Below are 27,265 nucleotides of genomic sequence, written 5' to 3'. Positions count from 1 at the left end.
GAGAATCTCCCGAGACGCGACATTGCACAAGCTGTGCTTCCACCTTTGTATCACATGGATGATTTTCCAAATTTCTTAGTCAACTTTGCCAAATATCTGTCATGAACGAAAAAGTCATGCATAATAATCGTGTATAACCGATATATAATAATAATTTCATTCATTCGGAAATATATTGTCGCGTCTGAGCCTGAGTCCTTTGTCATAAATTTTCAATCTAACGTGACTGACATTGACATTGACATTGACACTCGCGTCGAAACACGACGATTCGATCGGGTGTAAGCGCCTACTTGCTAACACGATATCCGCGAGAGAGAGTCCGATGAGAAATATTTGAAAATCCAGCTAAATTTCGTGACCACTCGATGTGTGAAAATTTTGAGTAACGTGTCGGTGCACGCTCTCCATGTCGCGATATGTTTGTTACTCTTCAACTCGAAGCGTTACAATTCGATTACGGGAAGGTACACAACACCCGACAGAATCAAAACAAGCTGCGAAAAGGTCAAAGCTGTCCAAAGCTGTCAATCGCCAAACGTCGTCGGGCGCTATTGAAAGGCCAAACGATCAAAACAATAAACCCTCTTCAAATACTCCGGACTTTCAAGGCGAAGTTTGACTTACCCTCGCGCATCGTGTACTCGCTCGAGTTGTTACATATGCTTCCAACGTGAGGCTTACCTACCGCGCGAAGCACGCGCGCGGTGTTGGTTGTCATTCTCGCTGACGTTGTGTGCGATCAAAATATTTCACTGGTTCTTATATTTATATATACTGGTTCTTAAAATAATTAGACTCTCTCATTTTCTCATTAGTCGATACGAATCGTCATATTTGCGCGCGTGTCAATCCAAGATCAGTGCCGCAAGTGTGTATTCGGGACGAAGATATTTGGTATTTCAAGTTCAACCAAATATGCAGGATCGACGTAGGAAGAAAACATGTCAACTCCCCTCGAGGAAGAAATTTCCCTCGCTAATCTACTGAAATCGAAATTCACGTTCCATTATCCGTATAACGAAATTACAGACATTTTGATTATATCGTGTATTCGGGACGAAAGTATTTGGTACCTCAAATTCGACAAAGTTTGCAGGAACGTAGAAAGGAGAAATGTCAACTCCCTTCGAAGAAGAAATTTCCCTCGCTAATCTACTGAAATCGAAATTCACGTTCCATTATCCGTATAACGAAATTATATTTTGACTATATCGTGTATTCGGGACGAAAGTATTTGGTACCTCAAATTCGACAAAGTTTGCAGGAACGTAGAAAGGAGAAATGTCAACTCCTTTCGAAGAAGAAATTTCCCTCGCTAATCTACTGAAATCGAAATTCACGTTCCATTATCCGTACAACGAAATTACAGACATTTTGATTATATCGCGTGTGTTAAATCCTTAACCGTCGAATTGCAGCCGTTTCGTGCCATTTCCCGGCACTGGATGTTGCATGAGCGTTTGATTAATTTAATTGATCGAATCAGCTCCCGCTACGCTTTTTCACACGCGCATGTTACACGGGACAACATTTTCGCGCCCGTGTTCGATGCTTTTCGCGCAAAGTGGGCGTTTTTCGCAATAACGAGCTTCTGTTCGCGCGCAATAAATATCCATCGCGCATGTTGTGCAACCGATTGTGCACGTGTCCCTGTCAATACGCGTATATTTACTTGCGACTACGCGGTTCAGCACGCGTTACATAACGGCGTCCCAGCTATGGAAACACTCCAATCTCGTAGCAGACTCGTCGACGTGGCTTGACGTAATAGCAACTTTGCGCCCCAAAAAAAAAGAGAGAGAGGAAAAGGATATAGCGCGCTAGCACGTGCAACCGTATCGATTCGAGTCGGGCGTTCGAAAGATCGATGCCGCCGCGATTTCTCTTTCCTTCTTCTGTTTCTCCGTCCACAGCGTCGGACTTCACGGAATGCGTGAAGTGGAACAAACGAGAGTGCTCTTAAACCGACGATCGGCCGTACGATCGCGGAAGAATGCCAAGTGTACGGCGGAAAAAAGGAGACATTACGCGAAGCGCGCGGTATGAAGTATAATGCTAGGATACCTCGACAGCAATTTGCGGAATATTTCAGATAGATATCCGCGCTCGTGTATTACTCGCGGCTTGTTATTCGCCCGAGATAATAACCCCTTTCTGCCTTTCCTTCTCCCTACGTGAATTCAAATTTATCGCCGGATTATGCGGCCGATTATCATGCGATATTGCAATTGCATCAAGCATGCATCATACGTATTCAACGAACGGAGTCGCGATCGGGGTGGATAAAGCTCCCAGCGAAGCTGCGAGATTAGATCGAGCAACTCTCTCCTCTCTCGCGACGACGAATCGCCATCGACACTGATGCTCTCTCGATTCAACCTCGTCTCGGGAATTTCATGATAACCGTTTCCCCGGCCCTTCGAAAGAGGAAGGTTCGCGCGTTAGGAGGAAGTTTCGGTCGTGACACCTCGGCTGCCGCAAGGATCACGGTGCGGCGGGTCGACGCTACAAGCTCGCCGTGTCCCATCAATTAACCCGTTAAGTTGGAGCATTTGCATCTAATGAAACCGTACGAATATTGCATAGTCGCTCTCGGTAGCCAAGGGAACCAGCTGATCGATATGCGCATGAAGAAACGCACGTGTTAACCGCGAGCTTGCTCGAAGCTGCTTTTGCAGGAAGCTGCGGAACGAGGTGTTAATTGTTTTCAATTATCAGTACAATACAATACCGATCACACGGCGCCGTTGCTGTTGTTGGCGGCCGTTTTCTCCGTGAGGTCGGTGTTGTTGTTCGAATTCGTCCTGCTGTTGTCCGGGTTGTTGGGCTTGACCAAGTCTCTCGGGCCGTCCAGGAAGTAAGTTATCATACTGCCCTTCCCTTTGACCTGGATCTCCCCTCGGCAGGAGAGCGGATATCCTTTGGCGACCAGTATATCGCGCACCTCCTGGGTCACTTGAATCCCGTCCAGCACGCCCGTGGAGTCCATCCTGGACGCCACGTTCACGGCGTTGCCCCAGATGTCGTACTGCGGCTTCCTGGCGCCGATCACGCCGGCGACCACCTGCGCGAGCCCACCACGTGTCGCATTAAGCTCCCCGTCTCCGGCAAACTTTAACGGTTCCGCCGAGATTTTCTCGCCCGCTGCTGCTGGGTCCAGGTGTATGAACCTTGGCTGCGAGCGGAGAGAGACGGAAAGAGAGAAACTTGGAACCGCGAGAGAGAATCCGTCGTTCGAGCCGATTAATTCTGGGACATCGTAAAATCGAACGATCGAGTCGACGAGTTCGACGAGAGAGGTTTAAATTTCGAGACTGGAGATCGAGAGTCACTCTTAGACATGGAAATTAATGTAGAGCACCGCTGCTCTCTCTCTCTCTTGGAAGTTGACTTGGAAGTTGGAATGAAAATTTTCCACGCAATGTTCCTCGAAATTGTCAAATTTTCAAGTTGACTCAAATGGAAGAGAACAATTTCTGAATTCGATCTCGCGATCCAAAATTTTCAAACGTCAAATCGCTTGACGTTGAAATGATTGCGACGTTAAAGCGTCGCTTCGTTCGATCGTTGTCGCTGCGATTGTTCCGAAAATATCTCCGATCTCTTGGATCGTCAAATCTACGGACTATTCGGCGCAGCGTGTGGCCGAAAATATGACTCGCTACTCGCGCTCTTCGACATTACCGGTCCGATGTTGATGCCCACACGCATGCGGAAGTTATTAAAGCTGTGTTCATTGACATAGGCCAGCTGCTCGCGAATCCTCAGGGCGTAATCCGCCATCGCGACTACGTGCTTGAAGTCCCGCATGTCGCAGGTGCTTTTCGTTAAGCCTGAAGAAACAAAGAGAAACAAGAGCGTGATGATCCAGGATGTTCCGCAGTGTGCCCTGCCCCGTGATTCGATTAGCACGACCGTCTCGTCCGGGAAATCGTTAGGAAATCGCGCGAGAGGTCAAGTGAGGGCCGTGAGGGAAGAAACGGATCTGGCCTTGTCCGAGTCGCTGGAGATGAGCGAGACTTCGCCGGAATAAAGAAGAGAATCTCTCTCGACGCGAGTCGGGTTAAAGTCGCGCGGGGGATCACTTTGGGCTCTGAATCGTGTTCGCGCGCAACGCTGCAAATTCGCGGACGATAACTCACCCGACGCAGCCATGTACGTTGCACCCGTGCTCTTGATCTTCTCGATGTACTTGAACTGCTCCTCGGCGAGTAAATCGTCAAAGTCAGCGATGATCTCGTTGAGGAGCCTGAGGCACTCCACGCCCTCGTTGTTCGCCTCGAGCTCGACGTAGAACTCCGAAAAGTTGGGGATCGATGCGAACATTATGCACACGAAGTCGCATTGTTCGTGGTACAGCTCCTGCGAAATGATCGACATTACGTCGGGCTCGAGCCGTCCAAAGGACGGTCCAGCGGAGCGTTCGGATAACAACGGCCGAGATGTAGGATCCTCTTCTCGCGGTAATGCCGAAATCCCGAGATCTGCCGGTGTTTCTCGCTGTTTACTTTAATTATCGCCGAGCTACAGCGACGCGAAGCGAGACCGAATTCTGAACAGTTCGCGCTGGAGTGTACACGTCTCGAGTCCGATTCTCCGTAAATCAAATGCAGAGTCGCATTTATGGGCACGGGTCACGGTAAATTAAGTACGAACTAGTAAATACCGTAGAAGAGCTCGGGTCGCTAAGGACTCTTACAAAGTCGGCGTGTACACAAAGTCATCGAAATTTGGGAACTCCGTCTTCGGAGCTTTATCCGAGTCGAAAACGCGCGCTACAACAGTCAATTAATTTTCGCGCGATTTCCCTCTTCACGCGATTCACCCGAATATCACCGAAATGTGCATTATGCGACATAATTTACGACATAATTAAGACATAACGTCCTCTCGGTTTCAATTAAAAGAGCGGAGCGAGGGGGCAGGGAGGGACAAATTAGAATGCCTCCGTGTCGCTATAACGCTGACACGGGACTCTCGCGAGAAAGTTGAAAGTCAGTTAACTTGATGAAGGGGAACTTCTCTCCGGATGTATATAGCGCGTCCCGGCTCTGTATACATCCACCTTTCAGCCGTAAATTGCTGTTTAATCTACAATCGCTTAGCCTCGCTGGAAGTGTCGGAATGCATCGTGAATTTTCGCGTCTTTATTCGCCCGCGTCTCGAGGACGCTACCTGTTCGTCCTGCGCAACTTTTTCGCGGGCTCGAGGAGAATCGCCTCGCTGCTAAACGACACGTGGCAAGGCTGCCGGCGCGAACGTCGCCGTAGACGACGCCGTTTCATCGCGCTTCGAATCGAGAATTTTCGCGAGGTCGATAACAACACGCGCGCGCGAGCTTCATTTCCGGGACTTTCTGCGAATAGCGCTTACGTCCGAATTGACAGTGGACAGGAAGTGGGCGGCCACGTGCTCCGGAAGTATATTAGCGAGCAATTTCTGGTTGTAGGCCTTCAAGTGCTCCATTTCCTCCTTCTCCTCGGTCGCTTGCAGCTTCCACAGGAAGTCTAATCTGTATTGGCAAATACGGTGCGCATCAATACCTCCCCCTCGTCGACAACCGCTTCGCGATTTCGCGACTTCTCGGGACACGCGACACGTTTTACAAAGCACGCACGCACCAACCGATCTTTTTCACGTAGCGAATCATTCAATATATCGCGATTCATCGGGACATTTTTATTAATACGCAATGCGGCAACTGTAAATTCCATATGATCGACGCGTCCCTCTCCGCGGCAATTAAATTTGCATTCCAAACGTCAACGGATTTGTGAATTTATGAATTTTGCATTAGTACACCAGTTCACACATACACACACACAAATAAATGTCACCCTCCCTCCATCCCTCCCTTTTCCTCTCTGCCTATATTGTTTCCCGTCGCCGCGCCGGTAAACATTAATTCCACGCGAGTATCAGTCGGAAAGAATCGTCAGTACGCGACGTTTGGCTCGCTATAATAGAGACAAAGAGAGAGGGAGGGAGAGAGAGAGAGAGAGAGAGAGAGAGAGAGAGAGAGAGAAACGAAAGGCCTCGTGGGAAATTCCGCGAGAGGCTCTCACGCGGCGGCTTATGACGCGCAACTTGGCGATATACATCCACCGAAGCTGACACGAGCTGCTTAGGTTCGCCGCATTGTTATAGCGAGGCGAGGCGATTGAATGCTCGACCTGTAGGTCGCCTCTGTGTGCTGGGAGTGCGCCACTAGGCAGGCCATGAAGAAAACCACCAGCACGCCCGCCAAGCACTTCCCGGCGGCCTCGCCGTTGTTCTCATTTAGCGCCTGGTAAACGCTGATCCCGAGGTAAAGAGTCACAACGACGCTCAATACCGCCACTTTAAAGACCGACGTTAGGATCTGGTACACCGCGCAGGTCACCATCACCAGCACTATCAGGACCGGGAACAGCTGCAATCAGCGTGTGATAGCGAGGCGTCAATTCTCTCAGAGCTTTCCCGTCAAAGCTCGCCCCATCGGATCGTCATCGCAACTTGTCGCTTTACCTGTTTATCCACATTCAACTTACATCGCAGAACAGGTTGCTGAAGTAGCAGGAGTCCTCAGGAACGTTCGTCATCAAGATGCCCTTCACGCCGGAGTTGTTGTACGGCCATTCCGCGGCGAAACGCGAGGTGTTGTTGTTGCTGGCGCAAGTGTCCTTTTCGAGCGTCATCTGCGAGGAAGAGAGAGAAAAAGAGCGAATCGTCCGGATTATTTCGCCGTTTCAGCGCCATTCGGCCCGACTCCCGCGCTAACCTCAGGGTGCCTCACACACTTGTTCCCTCCTCTTTCTTATCGGCCGAGCCGATCGTATTATTCCGCGGCGGTCAATGATTAATCGCCGTATCGAGGCGCGACGGGGCGATTTATCGCCGAAACTTTCAGCACCGAATTTACGTCGCGCTGGAATTTTAGCGCGACCAGCCCTCCTCCGGCGCGCCACCGACGCGGTATTGGCTGGAGGATTATAAAAAATGAGGAAGATTATGCCGAAAATCGCGCTCGCGGCCTGATTTCGGGGATGATTAATATTTTTTGCTCCTTTTCACGAGAGTAACAAACGAGCCTGCCGTAATAATAAAGCGAGCGCGGCCGACGATTAATCTGAATAGGACGAACGGCTCGCCGGGACTCGGCCATTTTTTCTTGGGCCCTCGTCGATTTGCGTGGCCTCGTCGCTCGAGAAATCACTCACCAGCGGCGACAGCACCGTGACGAACGTCAGGAACACGACGATGCACGCGACGATCTGCGCGACGGTGCGGTTCTCGAAAATCTGCAAGGCTGCACTTCTCACCCATGCCGGCACCCTCTGCAAAAGCGCGCGATTACACCCGCCGCTTCTCTCTCTCTCTCTCTCTCTCTCTCTCTCTCTCTCTCTCTCTCTCTCTCTCTCTCTCTCTCTCTCTCTCTCTCTCTCTCTCTCTCCTTTCCTCAGCTAATTAAATCTAATAAATTCATGAAACGTCCTCCCAAAAGAGAGAGGGTCCTATCATGAGATCGATGGACAAGCCGCGTAAAGGATCGATAATCTCGTCGGTGACCTGGAATCCTGCCACCTGATCAAGGTCAAGAGGAAGTGGCACGTTTCCAAAGAGCCCCGCCATCGATCCGTTGTGGGACATGTTGTATCGCGCGATTTATTCAAATACATCGCGTTGACGGTGTGTAATGTATCGGTGCGCAGGCACCGGATACGACATGGATACGGCGCGAGAGTTCTCTCTCTCTCTCTCTCTCGCGGCGAGAAAGAGAAAAAGGAGAAGGAGGAGAGAAAGACAACAAACGATGCGTTAGCGCGTCCGCGAAACTCACCTCATTCTTCTCCGCTAACAAGACACCATTGACCAAGGCTATCACCAGTATGCTAATTGCGGCGCAGACGTAGAAGTAATCGCTTCTGCAAAAGACGAAAAGAAGCACGTTTAGAGACAAAAAGAGACAGAGAGAGAGAGAGAGAGAGAGAGAGAGAGATGGTCCGTCTTTCTCGCCGGGGAACTCTATCATATTTACGTGATTGTACGCGTCGGGGTCGCGCTACGTCGTTACGTCGCGGGTCGCTTTCGTGAAAGAACTCGTGAGAACATTGAAACACGGAAGAACCGCTCGAGTCGAATAAACCGCGCCAGTCGCGAACGTGCACATTGTTTGGCCGCTTGGCTATGAAAGCCGCGAGAAGTCACCGTGCCGGGATGTATAGAAGTTTGTACAGTTGCGAAGGTATCGTGCTGTTGCAAAAGGTGGGATTTATATTGACACGTGGTGGTATTTACCCGGCGAGGCCGCTGATGGCCATCGCGGCCACGACGACCACGTAGACGAAACCGGAGCACACGAAGTAAGCCGAGAGCATCCTGTCCCTCTCGCGCGAGTACTGCAACAGGTTATTAAAACAATTGCAATGCCGCACATCGGCTCTCCCTTGCAATATCGTACGTGTTCGCCGCATAACGGATATGCCCTTAACCGCGGCTTTTCCGCGACGCGCGTCAGCGTGTTCGCCAGCGTGTAGCTCGCGGCTATCCGCCCGCGACGAGCATGTAGAATTTCATTAAGCTGATCACGACGCGCGATTAAATCACGCGGAAATCGAGAATAATCCAGACGCACGATTAGCGAATTAACCGAAATGAAATTTAAACGGACTTCTATTAGTGCGGATTACCGCTCCGCGAGCGGTCGCGTTTAATTGTATACACGCAGCGTGCGTGTTTCGCCGGTAGTTCAGCGCGTAATCACACAGTCCCCGCTTCGCGTGGAAAACTAAATTCAGCCGGCCGTAAAATCGAGAAAACGGATAATAACTCCAACGACATATCTGACGTGAGGCCGCGCGAGCGCGACGATAAGATCGTTACCCGGGGAAAGGAGAGAGACGAGTTTCTCGCGGTCCGACGCGGAGATTACGCGATGTCGCGCGCGATTGATTTAGGACACTCAGATCCAAGACCTTTTCCTCGACGTCCGGCCTCCGAAACTTCAATATAAAGGGCGTGCAGTGCTCCGCTCGCAATCGATCTATGCTCCTGGCGTCGATCGCTCTCATCAGGTACTCGTTCACCTCGTCCTCGGGATCCTTCTCGCCCTCGGTGCTTTCGCCGAAACCTAATCTACTGAAAGTGTTCGCATGTTTATTCTCGGGACATCGCTCAGTCGCGCTGTCTCCGTCTCGCACCTCGTAGTTGTCGGGAAATTTAGAAGCAGTTCGTACTGCACAACAATCGCGATTCTTCCTCAAGCGTGCTCGAGTGTCTCGCGCGACGAATGTCGGGATCACTCGCGATCCTACGAGAACGGGCTTGGTTGACTTTTACAACTGCGAACTAAATTTGCTCAAGTGCCTCTATCCTGCGACCCACGTTACTCGTACGAAGGATCAAAATACCCCAAAATTTCAATTAACGAAACATCGAAACGCCAATTAGTCGGAATTAGTATTAGTATTGGATCGGCATATCCTTGAATTACGCTAACTCACCGTTCCGCCGCTCGCTAACCGCGCGATTCCTGCTCAATAGCCCGGTGAGGGAAATTTTACTCAAACAACGAGGAATCGCACCGAAATCAATCGCGCCGTAACGTGTCGACGAGTCAAGCGACGATAATAACAAAGAGAGCTCTTACTTAGACTGTTTCCCGTGTTGCGAGCCGTGACCCATGACCCTCATCTCTTTGGACACATTTCCATTCGCCGGGAAGCCCTTCCGCATCGCGGAAGTTGTTATGTTATCCTTGAAAGTGTCCCCCGGGACAATTAGGTAGGTCCTGATATTATGATCCTTCAGGTATGCGTTCCTCTCACCCCCGCGGCCCTCCTCGACCTCGTAATATCCGCCCAGGCAGTCTAAGGTTTCTTTTGTGATGTGTACGCGCCTGCGAAATATCATACCGTTCGTCTAATATTAGCATTGTTGGCACACTAACTCCGTCGTACATCGTAACGTGAAGAAGATTGCCTCTTAACGAGAATGGCAAATTTGTCGTCCGCCAGCGTAATTCGCGGCGGCGCGTAGCCGCCCGCTCTTATTATTCAGAATCGAATTTCACGAGAACCGGAGGAATATCGCGACGCGAGCGGCTCGTCGCGTCGTGAATAGAGAAGGCATAACCACGTGCAATTTATCGCCATCAATCAGGGCCGACTTAAAGGGAGCGATGTTCGCGGAGGGTTGACAAACCTCGAACAAAATTGCCCGCTGTACTCACCCGGGTATCCCTCCGCTTTCCATGTAATTGGCTAGGGTCACGTCGTTACTCCAAACATCGAATTGCCATTTCCTCAGTCCTAGAACCCCGCAGTGAACTCGGCCGGTGTGAATACCTACTCTCATATTCACGTTTACGGCCATTACTTCGCGAACCAATCTACGGGGATACAAACACGAGGATTTATTGTCCCTCCGCCCATCTACCGTCGGCCGAGAGGCCGAGAGAGGCGGACAGACGGATAACTGTCGCGAAATTCGCGCGTCACGGCTGAAACTTTTTTTTTTGTTGCCGTTTCAAGTGCGTTTGCGGCCGATCAAAGTGCTCCCGGCGCTCAAAGTCGCGCCAATTGAAAAACTCGCAGGGCAATCTCGCCGTTCTCGCTATCAGATCGAATCAAAGGAGTGAAAAGCGAGCGCTTCCGATTTTTTCCCGACTTTCGATGAAATCGAGCCTCGCAGCTCATAGCTGCCGGTCGCGTCCTTTGGCCTTTACATCTCTCTCTCTCTCTCTCTCTCTCTCCCCCTCCCTCCCTCTCTCTCTCTCTCTCTCTTACCGTACATGCGAGAAAATACTTGGACCGAATAATCTCTCATATTCCTGCACTCCAACTTTACTCAATTCTACAACCATATTACACACCGCACCAATTAATTTATAGTCTGTCCGAATACCTGTCTCAAACTTTACGATATGAAAATGGATATTACATGTAAAGTAGCTCGCCATATTACCTTGGAATGTTTCAAGCAACACGAGTATATCCTCCGCCGGGCGAGTTATATTATATTAATAATATGATAATGTTTCTCAGAATATGAATGTTAATGTCCTCCGGAAGAATTATCCCCGTATTATACTTGGCTCTCGCATGTTTTATCGCGCGAATATGTGAGATTAAGATTGGAATTTCAGCGCGTGCTCGAAGAATTGTATCCGTGTGCTGTGACCTGTGGGTCACTTCATGATGACGTGTATCGACCTCAATCGCGAGCACGTATGTATCACATACATCTTCTCTCTCTCTCTCTCTCTCTCTCTCTCTCTCTCTCTCTCTCTCTTTCTGTGAGGAAATCTCCCCTTTGACGATGAAACACGTTTAATGAAAACACGAACTAAACGAACGAGAGACATGTCGTCGTGAATATAGTTCTTCGTCGGAAGTCCTGCGGCCCCGTCGTCTCGTCGAGCCGAAGTCCTTATCGTACAGATGTTGCTTTGATCCGCCTTCTGGTCCGTCTTTCTTCGCGCACTCTTTGAAATTTTATTCTCGCAAGTATCCCCTGTTGCGCTCGCTTCGTCTCCTTTGTTTGATTTGACGCGATACATGCGAATTGTCGCAGACAGAAAATGCGAGAGACAGAGAGAGAGAGAAAGAGAGAGAGAGAGAGAAAGATTGAATTTCTCCCGTTACCTCATTATTTCACACGTCGATCTTCCGAACGCAAACTCACTCACAGTGATCTGTCATGCTCGCCCTCGCCCCCGGCTGTTATTGCGTGTCGTTCTTAACAAGCGGCGCGACACAATAACGGACGCTATTCTTCGGCGATGCCGATAAAGCGGTAACGAAGTTATCGCGTGCGAGGGGTGCGGACTTACGTTATCGCATCGATCATATCCAATCCCATCTCTACGCAACAGTAAGCGTGATCGGGCCGCGGATCCGGCAGTCCGGAAACGCAATAATAGCAGTCTCCGAGGAGCTTTATCCTGAGGCAGTGGTGCTCAGCGGCTAGCCTGTCAAACCTGTGGGATATTTCACAAGAACTTGACGTAACGTTCTGTTCGAGCGAACATCCCGACTAGAAATTTTGATCAGGTTCACCTAACATTGATAAGGATCTAATAGAGTGAATGAAAGGTAATCCTAAGTCAGTCCTTATAATGTCCTAATGACAAGTGAGTAAGGAAGACCTTTAAAAGGTTATAATGATTGAATCCACATTAGAACCTTAATGTACCAACTTAGTGTATGATATAATATGGTTCAGTTAATCAGTTCCTTGTCGGGATCTTATTCATTGTACCTAATATGATTTGCATCATCAAGTTTTAACAAAACAATTTTTGAGTGTCATTTCCAAATATAAAAATGTTTGCATTGAAAAAACATTTCAGATCGCTTGAATATATTTGTAAAATGCTAGAAACTATCCTTTTTTTAGCAGTCAATAAATAGTTGTAAAATTAACGTGACATGCAACTTTTCTCTTTAACACTACTTTATGACTTGTCACCTTGTGATACTTTATGATCTTATGATATTCATTTTAAGTTCCTTCTCCGAAACATTTTACAAGTATGCTCGAGCGATCTAAAATATTATTTCATGCAAATATCTTTTTATTTGGAAATGAGATGAAAGAATTCTCAGCGTGTCATTTCTTATTTCCAATCTCATCATCCAATATAGCCGTGGCGAGTAATCAGGAGCCATAATTTGAAAAAAAAAAACGTAATAAGGATTCCATAAGGTAACTCAATAAGGACCTGACTGTGAATCCTTACTAAGGTCCTAATATCCACGCTGCGTTACATGACTTACTAGGACCCGATGGTATTACCTTATTGGGACCTGATGTCCAAATGAGGTTAACCTGATCAGGACCATGGGATAAATTTCTAGTCGGGATAATGACGACGAAGAGATCCGACCGCGCTGAAACTATCACGGTACATCCGCGGCTCGCGAGACGAGGAGAGATCGCGGTATCCGCCGAAATATACCGCGTGATTCTTTCCTCGAAGAGTTGAATCCCGCCTTCGGATGCGAGTCGCTTTCGTAATGACGCGAGGAGGATATCTTCCGTGCCGTTCGCGCCGATTACGCGTTCCGCAATGTGCTTTTGTATCTTTTAGGATCTCTTTTTCCTTCGACATCCATCTTGCGATCTGCGCTCGCGTGAAATTCCCGCACGAATTTCGGGGATTATCATCTAACGCGCGACATATCGTATCGCTGTTTCTGCTTTGTCTGTGCCGCGTTTACATTTCTCGCATCGACACCTCGGCGCTAATGCGTGATCGAGTGGGCTTACACGGGGGGGAGGAGGAGTGGTAAATACGGTGGCCGCGTCGAGTTAATTGAAGACGACAGAGACGTGGCGCGTCAACAAAAGCAAAGACACCGGCAACCGGGGCGATAATCGGTTTACCCGAATTAGATATTCAGCAACGCGCCGCGCTACGTGCGAGGCGCGTATTACGCGAAATTAATTCAGTCCGCCAGAAGGGCGATATTAATATTTCACGCGCGGCAAATCCACGTAACATACACGGCGCGTGTTATATATTAAACTAGTTTAGCGTGATACACACGCAAAATAACGCTTCCGATGGAGCTACACCTATACCGGCACTACAAACTGAACGCGGTTAATTAGATTGCTTATTAGAGTATTATCGCTAAGTCTCAGCTAAATCGGTAATGATTTTCGGGAGGTGGGCCTCCTTTATTATTAATGCTGCGATATTATTGCATGCGCAATATCCTTCGTCGCTCGTGTGTACAAATACGCGAAAATGCGCGCCCGGCACGTTTATCCCATATTAGAGAATATCGATAAATGATAAGTTCGTTAACCCGATTCTCCATCTCCCTCTCCCTCCTCCCCCCCTCTCTCTCTCTCTCTCTCTATCTATCTATCTATCCCTCACGCTCTCTCGTTAGGTACAATACGGGAGTCACATGATGCGCCACGAGCTTTAATCATTTTTCGATAATACCCCAATCGAAGAAACAGCATCTTATGTTATATTTCTCGCGGAAATTGCTTCCGCGTTATTTATACATTAAGCTTCCGCGCGTCTCATCTCCCGTGTCGAACGCGGTTTCTCGCAGGGACATATCCGCGTTCCTTTTTCTCTTTTCTTCCTGCAGCGACGGGAAAGTGTGGCGTTCGCGAAATCCCTGTGAGCGATCCCGGCTATATCGATGTGAAAGCGGACATCGTCGTGAGGAGCGAAAGCCGCATGTGCGGTCTTTTAGCGAATCCCCTTTGGCAGTAGGATAAGTAGACGCTATTGAGCCGAAAAGTTAGCGAAGACGCGAAATCTAAAGCTACCGAAGCCCTCTTCGAAGGTGTTCGAGGGACACGGAGAGTACGGTTCGGTTGTAGGTAAGACTCGGAGGGACATACGACACGTGGAAAAATTCAACGTGAACAGCCGATAGCAATTGCCGAGAGAGAGAGAGAGAGAAAGAGAGAGAGAGAGAGAGAGAGAGACACTGCTTGTATATATTAACCGAGAATATATAATTTAACATTCGTAAAATATATCTCCGTAACGTGTTCACAGCGCATTCGCAAAACACAATCTGATATTAATGCGAACGCGATTTGATATTAATTAATGCGGGTGTAATTTAATATCGCGCTTACTAATTGAATATTCCAACGTTTCGCGAGAACTTTGATTCACATTTATTGGCATTCGCGAGCGCTCTCAGCGGATATTCGGTCGCACTTGCGACTGGAATTATCATGTTAAAGCGACGTTAGGATCGCTCCGCTAAAAATGTTTGGAGAAACGAACTTTTGCAGCCTCTCTCGAGTGCGTCTTGAAAAGTATGACGAATCTTGACGCACAAAGCCTGCGCGATCTGCAATCCAGATTTCACGGCCCGGCGTAAGAGACGGTCGAATCAAAGGAACGTTCACGACGACGTTACGTGAGCCAATTTAGAGATTACAATAACAAGAGACGCGCGTACTTCGCGAAGAGCGCCGAGGGCGAAGTGATATATTCGGTGAAACGCGGCTCGATGCGGCCGCGATACGTCGAAAGGGATTTGCATCTTGCCGGCTTCAAAGAGGATTCCATAAATCGGAAACAAGAATGTTTATCAGGACCGAGGGAATCGACGTTGCCGAGTTTGCGCGGTGAGATGCGGTCGAGAGAACTCGAGAGAACCAGAAGAGAGGCTGGAAAGAAATTGACGTTTCGACGATCGAGTCGAAACAGCTGGAGATAACCGCGCTCGGAAACGTGAGGATCCGCTAAACCTCGCTTAAACGTCGTCGAGCACTTCGCAAGGACGACGGGGTGAGATTCGCGATAGAATTTCTCGCGGCGCGTTACTTGGCGCGTATCGCGCGAGCGCGCCGAATTGATTAGCGAGGTCCCCTTGGGCGACGTAGAGGTCGCTGAAAATCCGCCGCGTTTCTTACCGTGCAAACAGTTCGTTGAGCAACCTGACGAGCTCTTCGGCAGTGCATTGGTCGGAGAGCGAGGTGAATCCGCAGATGTCGGCGAACAGAATGCTGAAATACATCACGTCAGGCGATTACGTTGCGAGCCCGTTTGTCTGGCAGCAACGAGTCTGGCGGACTCGTTCGTACGAGCAAACGCGGCAGGTTTGAAGGCAAATCTGCACTGCGCGCTGATAATTCGCGTCCTAAACGTCAACACGCCGCGCGCAAACGTCGCGTCGGTTCGAATGCGCGATGACGAAAAATCAAGCCGGAAACTCATTAAAGTTGAACGACATTTGCTCTTTGCGAGTTCACCGAGCTCCAGCTAAATTGACCCGGGCTTGGTTAGGTGCCAGGTATGGAAGTTCGAATGTTGCGTCTCGGCTTCAAACTTGAAGCGCGAATCTAGAATTCTCTCTCTGTATGCAACCGCGCATATTTACGCCGGCGGGTCTACTACGGCGGCGTGATAAATTGCCGAGTCCCAAATTATCTGACACGAGTGCGTAATTAAGCGATTACGCGTGTCACCGTGATGCATACACGATGCACGATAATGTGGCCCGTAATAATTACGCGGCAGCAACAATAACGTCGCGGCGACATGCGACAGCGCAAATTCGCGTGCGAAATGCGCGGCGCGGCTTCGAAGGCATGTCTCGCGACTTTCGGCCGAGACTTGCGTGTGACTTGCGTGAGAATGATCGACTTCAGCCGTGAGCGCGAATTCGAGGCGACGGACGTGCGCGAGGAACACACGACGCGAAGTAGTCGCGAAAGTCCGCCGCGAAGCAGCAGGGAGACGTAACTAGGCCTCATTTGCAAAATGTCGAAGGAGCGTTTTTGAAGTGGCACTCGGATGCCTCGTAAGCCGCGCGTCTCGAGCACCCAAGGCGACTTCCAAAAGGAAAGAAAGAAAAAACAAAAAGAGAAGACACGAGAAAGATCGACGAGCGAGCTGCACCTGACGTTCTCGTGTCTCTGGATATAAATCTTGTGGAACATGGTGTCCTTCGGTTTCCCGGCGATGTCCGCTTTCATTTCCATGGCGACGTGTCTCGGCAACACGCTGAGCAGCAGCCGCTCCTGCAAAGCGCGTAATTAGTGACATTAGCGCGAGCGGTGTCTCGCGCGGAATATTCGCATTCAGCTTCATTTCGAACGAGCGAGCGGCCGGGGCGCGGGGCCTCTCGTCGTCCTTGTCCTGCGGGGAATTCCACGAGGACCGCATAATGGACAGACCGGCGATATATCGGGAACGCGCGGCTTAATGCACAATCATAAGCGGCAAGATGCATTACTCAAATAACCGCGCGCTGGAGCTTGTAGGAGCGCGTACACGCCAGCTCCGATCTTCGAATTCGCTTGTTGACCCTTTGCGGACGAGTACTCTCTCTCTCTCTCTCTCTCTCTCTCTCTCTCTCTCTCTCTCTCTCTCTCTCTCTCTCTCTCTCTCTCTCTCTCTCTCTCTCTCTCTCTCTCTCGACTCTGATTCCCGACGGATCGAGCATATCTTCTACATAAATCAAAATTATACATTAAGGACTTGAATATTACTAGTGATACCGGACAGTCTTTTCGTATTTCAAAGCCTTCAATTTCCGTGGTTATACACTGAGAGACAAGTATATGATATTTGGAGCTATAATGATATAGTAACTAAATTATAGTCCGGAACATCATATTTATAGCAAGTATTACCATAATATCGGTAATAATTACGATATAGGCACAGTATAACCAACCATATAATATTTTTACTGAGAATTGTAGTAAGTTAAACTAAAATTATTGTATGGATACAAATATAAAATGGTAGGTAAAGTAACTCTTTTATATAATCAATATTACCAGAATATTTGCCAAATGATGACAGATGTAACTATATGAATATTAAATCTCACTATATTTGTAAATGAGAAATTACCATATATGTGGTGAAAGTAACTAAACAATTATTACTTAAGATACAATTATTGACTATATATTTGTGTTTATTCTATTATATCTTGCAGGTTCCACGAACTATAAAAATATGGTTGACGCCAAAATGAACTATAAAATATAATGAGATTATAGTTGAATTAACTATATTTTTCTATCAGTGTAGTGCTGAATTTCTTAATTTTCTTAAAAATTCTTAATTGCTTAATTAAGTTCTTAATTTTAACCCAGAATTAATTTAAATTCCAGCTTGGTTAACATTTCTTTCTTTCTTTCTTGCGTACGTCAACTTTCATTGACTTTCGAACTTTTCCTGAAAAACGACAGCGTTTGAACCAACTGATGAACGGACAAGCGAAAAGACTTTCCGATATCCCTGATACAACAAAGAAAAATATACATATTGTTTTATGAAAATTTTATCGATAACAAATGAACATGGTATATATTAGAATATATAATGCACCGATAACGAGCGAGCAGAAGACACGGTTGATCAAGCCCCCCGTATTGGCGTCTCTCGCTTGTTTACCGCCGCAACAGCTGCAGCGTTCGACCTGAGAAGCAAAGTCGTGACGCCCCCGCGCCGTAGCTGCGACACTCGTCCGCAAAGGGTTATTCCATCGACAGCAATAACGTCCGCGAGGCTCTGGCCGGAAACTCCGACCGAGAGGAGCATTGGGACCGCTCCGTGAGGCGGAAGCTCGCTCTCTTCCGCCGAGAGCCAATAATCTCCGCGATCATCGCAGACCCGAGCGTGCGTTATTTTCACAAGCGTGCGATTGGCTGAAGAAGCTTTCTTTGCTGTTCATGAATCACGTATAGTTCGACGCGACTCGACAACGCGTCGAGTGACCAGTCTAGACGCACGTCTAACGACGTGATTCGTCAAGCGACGACGAAACTTCAGTCGAGCTGACATGCTGACGCGCTGGTGAGAATAACACTCGCGAAGGTATCTCGAATTCGCTGTCGATGTCCGACCGTCACATGTACGTCGTATGTGCGTATCGGAGCACCACATGGTCTTGGTCGCACGCACCGGCAACAAGCGTCTTCAGCGTCCCGTCAGCGTCGTGGGAACCGCTCAAGTGCGCAGAAAGGCGACGACGAAGTGCGCTCGACAGCTTTACGTCAATGGTCGATACACGCGCCTGGTTGTTACCACGTTTGTACAATCTGCAGCGCGACGTACAAGCTCGCGTCTGTTTTACGTAGCGAGGGGGAGTCAAGAAGAGAGAGAGAGGGGAGGGCAGAGAGAGAAAGAGAGAGAGAGAAAATAGACCACGTTTTCTTGCACGTGTGCCCGCCTGTCTAACGATTCGCCCGCGATAGCGTCAACCCGACGTATCACTCATATTTATCGCTGCTTTCCGCAAAGTTGCGGCAGCTTCGTCGTTCGATCCCCGCGCGAACTCGGCCGGCTCCTGATTGTCCGGGGGTTGCAGCGGGAGGAGGATGTCGACTGCGACGTGCGTGTACATCGTCGTTAAATGCGTGCGCACGTCGTGCGACGTCAGCGTCATTACGCGGCAATGAGGCGACCAGCGTGTAGACAGCGTGGGCGTTCGACATGCGGGCGTGAGAGAACACAATAGTCGATGGATATCGCGCGAGCGGTCACGGATTCCCTGATTAATAGCGTGGAGCACCTCGTCGGGCGTCGTAACGACGCCGGAGTTACGAGCGATGCGCGATAAGGCGCGATAAGGCGCTGTATCGCCGATGGATTTTCTAGCGGCTGGCTCACGACGATCACGCCGTTCGCGCGCGCCAAGGGCGAGGCGGAATGCACGATTGGAAAATCGCGAGCGCAATTCGCGATTCACGACGGCGACGTTTCATGCTCGTCGGTCGCGCTCGTGTACGCCGCGTGTACGCGTGTAATCAAAAACGCGAGACAGCGTGCTTGAGCGGGTAGGCGCTAAAGCGCACGCCGGTGTGATAAAGTAAATAATGACGCGAGATAAAACGTGCGACTGAAAAGCGAGATGCAAACGGGTAAATAAGAAATCAAATCACGAGTGTTTGCCTGGCGTTGTGGGAAGCGTTATGGCAGAATTAAAAACGAAACTGATGTTACATCCACGTAACTTTTCAGATTCAATCAGTCAAGAATTATGTTCGGAAACATGACTGTGAATCGATAAGAGAACGGGAGAATGAAGTGACAGATGACAATTGACAATTGACGATATTGATTATTGATTATTACTCCTGTGTCGTGAGGAACGTCTTTAGCCTGCTACTAAAAAGGTGGTGAGAACTCGCGCGGGAGTATCTCACCACCTGCTTATAAAAGGCGGCACGATTTATTTCACGGATTCAGACACGATTTCTTACACACACAGATTCGAACATCTTTTTTACACACACATTTTTAACGTTTTGGTCAATTATTACGATACATTGCGACAATCCTTTACGAAACGATATTCTTAATTGTTTACTTGAGGTGAAAAGACTCTCAACTGTAATAGGTAGAGATTAAAGATTCGGTATTTAAATATTCGTCTCTTCAAATAAAAATCCTAAAGATTCTGTTTCATTCCGGTCAAATATCATTCACACAGACTTGTCCGTCCCGAGGTAAATTAGTTAAATCTATTGACCTGGAAAAGGACAAACACATAAACACTGTCACGATCGCGACGTGACACTGAATTCGTGCGCCGTGCCGTGATAATGCATAATGACGAGGCCGAAGTTCAGAAATATGTTCCAGAAGTACGAGGATTTTTATTTGTCCCCGCTCCTCGCAAAACGCACGCACATTTTATGTCTTCCTTCTCTCTATTTTCTTTTTTATATATATTTTCTCTATTTTTTTCTCTTTTTTTCTTTTTTGCAGGAGTTTATGCAGAGGGGAATAGCTCGGCAATGCGAAACGGTCCGTAAAAATACACCCGGACAAATAGTTGACGAACGATCGACGCGTTGTATTTTATTAAAGCGCACAGTTTCCCCGGCAAACAGTACGTCCATTATTTTTCGACACGTGTTGGATAACACGTCCGCGCGGAACAAATTCAGCGGGGCTTCATCCCGAAACGCGCGCTTTTTTTCATCGCGCGCATATTGTTTTAATGCGCGCGACACAAAAGTTCTATTATAACAACAATGAAGCGGCGAACGTCGATGTGACCGACGCAGCGAAACAATAATTATACCGCAACACACCGCTCAACCACGCGCTCCCGCGTGGTGGAGTGAAATTTTCGCGGAAAGTACGCGCGCGGATTGTTAACGAGCGCGCCGGCATTGTTCGCGACGTGGATCGAACAAAGTACTATTCAAAGAACAGTTACATATTTGATTCCGCGCGTTAGCGCGTTCATTAAGCTTTTGCTACTCTCTTCAGCTCCCTCTCCTCCCCCCCCCCCTCTCTCTCTCTCTCTCTCTCTCTCTCTCTCTCTCTCGCTCGCTCGCTCCCTTTCCGCACTGTAAACACCAGTGCGAAATTACCCGCCGTCATTTCATTCGCCGGGCCGGATCGGCTACAATTAGCCTGGTGGAATTTGCGCAAATTTAGACGCCCCGACTTTTGCGCGAGATGATCAATGGAGTCGCGCAAACGACAAAGCGACGTTAATTACTCCAACGACTGCCGCGCCTCGAGCGGGGATCGATCGACGGACGATTAACGATCGTCTGTCGCGGCGTCGCACAGATGACATTCTTTGGTTGAAAATTCTCTAGAGACCTGAATTTCCAATCGATCATCGACACCAATGGATGAGGTTGATCCTGAATAAATTCCGAAGAGATCTTGCCAAAATTAAAAAGAAAATTTTTCTCGAATCTCTAAGTACTGTTGAAATCTCGAATTACTAGCCCCAAAAGAGGAAACATTTTCTCGTTAAACGCGAGATACTTGTGAAATACTCATTATTCGACACTTATTTCTATCTAATAGCGTATTCAGCGGATTGACACTATTGAAATGAAACCAATCAACAGACACCTCGAGATTTATCGATCTTGAACCAGAAATCCATTAACCCAAAACTCATATGCCCAAAATACAAAACCATGAGATATAGACCCGTTAAGCGCAAAACCGAGGGATTTTAATCCTTAATTCTTTCTTAATGTGGGCTGAGATGATGAGCTTAGAAATTCTGAGTTTTCTAAAAAGTGATTATAAGTTCTGGGGTCTCGCATTTAGTATCCATAGGCTCGGGCCCAAGACACTGTACTTTAAACGATAAACTTTTAAGACAAACCCTAAACCCATGAACCCTGAACCGATAATTTATTCAAAACTTCGGCTAGACAGATCTCTTTGGAATTGATTCAGGATCGACCTCATTCATTGGTGTCGATGATCGATTGGAAACCGTCAGGTCTCTCGAGAATTTTGAACCAAAAAATGTCATCTGACTGTGTGTCGCTGCGCCGATTAAAGGAATTGTACGCATTGTGGATGCGAAATAAGTCTCGCGTGTGCAGCTTGTGCGACGCTCACTGCTAGATAGGCGCGACCTTCGTCACCAGGTAGGAAAGGTTACGGTGTTCAAGCAGATGTGAGAAATGTCCGCGCGATTCGCGAGAATCACCGCTCGCGGGAGATGCGGAAGAGCGGAAGGAGAGAATTCTCGTAAGCTCGTCCGTCGTAAGCTCGCCGTCCGGATTTTTTGCGAACGCAGCCGCGCGCGCTATACCTGTTGCTGATTCTCCCGCTGTGTGGTGAGACGCGCCTCGACACATTGTCGGGTCTCGAGGAACGCCTGCCTCTGCGCCAGTTCCCGTGGGTGATGTGTCAGCGCGCCGGCCACATTCGTCCCGCCGACCACCACGATCGAACTCAGCAGCTGAAATAGAAATCAAGTTTTACGTTGAGCAGCGCAGGCCGCGACGATTTCCCCTTTGCGTGGAGTTTCACCGGTCTCTCGACGAGCGAAATTAGGTCGCGATCTTGGAGGGACGGATCGGGAGAAAGGCCGACGACGGGCTTGGAAGCCTCGAATTGCTCGCGTCTCGCGCGATCATAAGGACGCAATTGTAACGCGTGTTCGCGGCTGGCGGCGAAAGAGGAACGAGCGGATTAGCCGTGTCACATGGACTTGAAGATCGCGAACGAGGCTCTCCTAAGGAAAGCTTTAATAGCGGATCAGTGGCCGTAAGCCCTGGATCGAATGGGAAGAAGGAACGCGCAGTAGGAAGAGAAAGTTTAAGACTGGATTAGCAAAGTAGGGGTCGAGGGGATTAAAGGGGAAAAGCGCGGCGGGGAGAGTGAACGAGGAATATCTCGAATGTCGAAGGTTGCGGGGAGAAATAGAGGTATAGAGAAGGGGAGAGAGTGAGAGAGAGAGAGAGAGAGACAGAGAGGACGTCAATTCGACTAACGAAAGAGATCAATCTTCACGGAGGAAGCAAGCAATTATGGACATCGATAAGGGTTACACAGCTCGGCTATGAATAAAAGATAATCCGTGACCTTTCGCTCTTCTTTTTTCGACGGTTCATCCCCGACGATTGCAGCGAGATCTCTCGATCTGCAATTATCGCGCATTACGCGCATTTAAAATGCATCCCGTAAGACCGCTCGTCGGCATAACGAGTGCGGGAAGTACGAATAGGAGAAGCATGGGCGATCTCCGCGCGCTCTCTCGATAAATACCTCTCGCGAGGGTTCAGGCACCGATTGACGCCGCCCTTATTTTTAGAACCCAAGAGACCCCACCGACGCGCGCGCACTCTTTCTCTCTCTTTCTCTCCCACTCTCTCTCTTCCTTTCTCGTTACACGATCCAATAAACACAATGTGAAATGAAGGAGGATTAACAGCTGCCCTCGCTTTCTTTTTCATACCTACGCGTCGGGATATGGGTGTTTAAGGGGCGGCTGGCTTTGCAGAGACGAAAATCGATGGCCGGACTCTCAGGGGGGCGGGAGGGATTAAAAGAGAGACCGCGCCGAGACGCGGCGGGAGTCCTTCCGGGAGGGCGGCCGATCGTCCATTGGCGAAACTCGTTTACGTATTTGGTCAATATTTAAATAAGCTCGTGACAATGTTTATGCGGCACACCTGCGGGGCGAGGGAGAGGGAGTAACCTTGCCCCGCCGTCGTACCATCCCCGAAGAAACTCGTTATCGAAGTGTTTTAACAGGCACACCCACACAACGTGAGCACTGCCTCGGGCACTGCCTCGTCGTAAATGACGAAGGCCCTTAAAAAAATGTTGCGTGTCTTGGCTTGGTGGCTGCTCTCTGGCCGCCGTGCCGCCAAGTCTATGATATAATGCGGAAAAATGATAGGATCGCGCGGAGTCTTTGCCTTTCCTCTTCTCTCTTTTAATTTCGGCCTCGTGAGCGCAGGCTTATTTAGATTCAATCAACTTATGCTAATGCCTCGCGCGCGGATGATAAAGACGTGGTAGCCGGAGCCACGTTGCTTAGGAGTAATTGCGCTTTTATCGCACACGGAACGGGGAAGGAGGGGGGGGGGGCGGAGGATATGCAAAGCAAATATGATGGTACGTTTCTCTCGGCTTACGTATCGGATACGTGTCGCGTGGGCGAGTGATCTGGAAATTGAAAATTGTCGCATTTCGCTTTTTTCTTCAAGTTCTTTTTATCCAAGTTTCTCAGATACGTGAATATCGAGCACGTGGATACTTCAAATTGAATACATGAATATTTCAGAGATTTTTCACAAAGTGCTCTCTGTTCGTCTCTCTGCCTTCGTTTTACAGCCTCTGTTCATCTCGCTCGTGTACACGCGTGCGTGATAAGCTCGTGATGTTATATCATTTTATTCCGCCGATGGAGAAGAACTCTCGCGTATCGTGTTCCCGTTGTCGACAGATAACTCGAAAGTTAAAGAGCAGTAAGTGCTGGACGTGAGGAAACTGAACGCAACTTTCCTCGCCATGTTTGCGGGCATTAATTAGTCGCGATACCTCCGACGCGATCACGCGCGACTTTCTGTCGCACGAAATCACGGACCGCTGCGACTCGCCGACGAAACGAAGCGACGTGCGATCCTGCGCGCGCTGTACATTCAAATTTTAATTGCGGATGCTCTTTTGGCGAGCGGAAAAATATATCGGGCCAAAGGGTCGGTCCCGCCGTCAAAGGGACAGCTGCTCATTGAGTTTGCGGAGTTTCGCAGAGATTGTCGTGTACGCGACGACGACGCTGCAGCTACGACGCATCGTACACGCGCACGGCTCCCTCGTCTAATGAAACTCCACGCCGATGGTGGGTTATTATCGGGACACCTTGTACGGCGGCTTGTACCTCGCGCAGCTCTTTGATCTACCTTCATGAAGGTTCGCGGCTACTTGGGGAAAGGGGACCCCCGCGCTCCCGGTCGGTCTGTCTTCCTACGTAGCGGGCTCTCAAAGGGAATATCACCAGATCCTGCGAGGAATCGCTTCACGTAGCCATATAACTTACTTGTAATCTTGGACGGATTTATTCGCAACCACCTGTAGGATCGCCATCCCGGCCGATCTCTTTAAACTTCTTTCTACGAGCCAGGTTTTTTCGTGGGATTTTAGATCCGCAGTTTCTTGAAAATGAGTCAATTACGACGGTCTCTTCCTCTCTTTCTCTCTCTCTCTCTCTCTCTCTCTCTCTCTCTCTCTCTCTCTCTCTCTCTCTCTCTTCCTCGAAAGGGGAGAAAGAAGAAGCGGAAGCGCTCCGGCAGATCGATAGACGTTGCGAAGAATAATATTTGCCTAATGAGACGAGAAGCAGCGCGGAAATCGCGCTCGTCTGACCGCAGTTTTATCGCGGATCGACGTGAACTGCTTCAGCAGAAATAACAGCCAGCGAAGTGATAGCGGCCTTACACGATTCTCACTCAATGTTACACGAAGAGCGCGGTTTAGCCGCGCTAATTTGGAATTACGGCGAGCGATACTTTCCTCCGTGTCAATTAGAATTCCGCCGCGTCAGTAGGCCGGTAGACGAGTAGGGTCGGCTGTTGCGGCCGAGGTTAATTATTTAGAGGGCTAATACAGGCTCCCGGGAGATTCGCGGCCGACCCGCGCGTTACCCCCCTGCGGATCGTTGCGAATTTGAACGGGGAATCCTACAAGGCACTGCTGAATATTACATGCCGGCCAGCCGAGCCGCCCCCGCTTACGTGCCATCGCCGTGTCCAGGGACCCAAGAGAGAAATACGCCCCCTCGGCCGATTTGTCCGTCGTAATAGAGGTCGAATTTCGTAGGAGGATCTCAAAAAGCGCCGAGCGTAGGACGCCTTTCACCACGGATAATCAGTCGCTTGCCTTGCAAACTACACCGAGCGTCTTCTCACGAGTGAGGGAATTGCGTATTACTCGACGAGCGCGGAGCTAAAGCGGCGGCGCACATAGGAACATATTGCCGGCGATGGCGAGACGAATCATTTCAGAGAAAGGATAGAGAGACGTTCATTCAGCGTATCATATCCTGCGTCAAAAAGGCTTGCGAATTCTTCCCCTAATTGGCTGTCTCGATGCGAGCCGTTGCTTCGTTCTCGTTCCCGCACGTTGACATCGCGGAAATCGTGAAATCGTTCTTTAATAATAATTCTATAATAATAATTCTTTAATAATAATTCTATACATGTAATATATCGTATAATAATTTATACCGGGTGTTTCAGACCACTCGGGCCACCCGATTTTTTCGCGACATTTTAGAGAAAAATATTTCAGACAAAAGTTGTAGGGCTTCAAAGGATCTATTTACTGACGCTATGAATTTGACCTTGGGATAACCTTGAAAAGTCCAGTCAAGATCAACATAAAAATCTGAAGTGGATATCCCAATTTTTTATTACATCATTTTTTTTCTAGCAATTAATTTGAACAACTCTTGTCTGAAACATTTTTTTATTTACCTAATATTTTTTGAGATATTTAAGGAAAACTTGATAATTTTTTCAATATTTAACTCACGATATCTCGCAAACTATTTGTCAGAAGAAAAAGTGGTACTAGACTTTTTTGCTCTCATTTAGTCTCAAGAATATATTGTTCTAATGACGTCCTGAATTTGGTTTATTTGATGATTTCGAAATTTCCAAAAATCAGCGAGTTAACAAAAGTCAGGACGCTATTAGAACAATATATTCTTGAGACTAGATAGAGCAAAAGAGTCTAGTACCACTTTTTCTTCCGACAACTAGTTAGCGAGATATCGTAAGTTAAATATTGAAAAAGTTATCAAGTTTTCCTTCAATATCTAGAAAAATATTAGGCAAATGAAAAAATATTTTAGACAAAAGTTGTTCAAATTAATTGGTGGAAAAAGACGGTGTAATAAAAAACCGCGTTTTCCATTTCAGATTTTTATGTTTTATGATCTTGACTGAACTTTTCAAGGTTATCCCAAGGTCAAATTCATAGCGTCAGTAAACACATCCTTTGAAGCCCTACAACTTTGTCTGAAATATTTTTCTCTAAAATGTCGCGTTAACGAAAAAATCGGGTGACCCGGGTGGTCTGAAACACCCGGTATATGATACACATATATTGACGATAATATATATTGCATGCTATTAGAAAATACAATTAAACGCACAATTTGCGGCATTAATACGAAATAGAGGGAACGTTAAATGAATAAATGGAAACACAGAGCGTGCGTCAAGCTCACCTCGCGCCGGCTGAAGGACGAGTGAAACTCAGGCGCTCAATTGCCGAGCGATCACAACAGTCCTTGACGCGAAGGTGAATGTATCGGGAGACGTCGCGCGTGATTCCCGATCTTTTCGACTGAATCAGAGCGTACGTTAAACGCGTCGAATTACTTCGCACACGCGACCGTCGTGTTAGACTCGTCTACTAGGCAGTGTCAGCCTTAAAGTCCTTGAGTCTTAAAAAGGTGACTACCACCTTTTTCTTATTTTTATTAGATTGCACGAGCAAAGATTAGCATCTTTATTAGAAGTGCATTTTTCTTAGATATAC

The 27,265-nt window shown here is 48.3% G+C and overlaps 1 protein-coding gene across 1 annotated transcript in view; it reads right to left on the bottom strand.

The window, feature by feature from the left end:
* LOC105191454 (adenylate cyclase type 6) overlaps positions 1–27,265 on the bottom strand; it is a 105,315-nt gene that overhangs the window by 5,216 nt on the left and 72,834 nt on the right. Inside the window, exons 7-22 of the mRNA XM_025297145.1 lie at positions 22,020–22,169; positions 16,376–16,497; positions 15,388–15,480; positions 11,816–11,962; positions 10,214–10,372; positions 9,632–9,880; positions 8,958–9,120; positions 8,281–8,381; positions 7,823–7,907; positions 7,203–7,319; positions 6,534–6,680; positions 6,177–6,415; positions 5,377–5,515; positions 4,146–4,365; positions 3,688–3,836; positions 2,735–3,067 (exon numbers count right to left, since the gene is read on the bottom strand). Coding sequence (XP_025152930.1) covers positions 2,738–3,067; positions 3,688–3,836; positions 4,146–4,365; positions 5,377–5,515; positions 6,177–6,415; positions 6,534–6,680; positions 7,203–7,319; positions 7,823–7,907; positions 8,281–8,381; positions 8,958–9,120; positions 9,632–9,880; positions 10,214–10,372; positions 11,816–11,962; positions 15,388–15,480; positions 16,376–16,497; positions 22,020–22,169 — 2,610 coding nt within the window. The 3' untranslated portion in view covers positions 2,735–2,737. The remainder of the gene's footprint in view (positions 1–2,734; positions 3,068–3,687; positions 3,837–4,145; positions 4,366–5,376; positions 5,516–6,176; positions 6,416–6,533; positions 6,681–7,202; positions 7,320–7,822; positions 7,908–8,280; positions 8,382–8,957; positions 9,121–9,631; positions 9,881–10,213; positions 10,373–11,815; positions 11,963–15,387; positions 15,481–16,375; positions 16,498–22,019; positions 22,170–27,265) is intronic.

The sequence above is a fragment of the Harpegnathos saltator genome, unplaced genomic scaffold (genome assembly GCF_003227715.2).
Source record: "Harpegnathos saltator strain DR-91 unplaced genomic scaffold, Hsal_v8.6 scaffold171, whole genome shotgun sequence".
NCBI classification, from domain to species: Eukaryota; Metazoa; Arthropoda; class Insecta; order Hymenoptera; family Formicidae; genus Harpegnathos; species Harpegnathos saltator.
The sequence above is the reverse complement of the archived record's forward strand: the minus strand, read 5'-3'. Positions and strand labels throughout refer to the sequence as shown.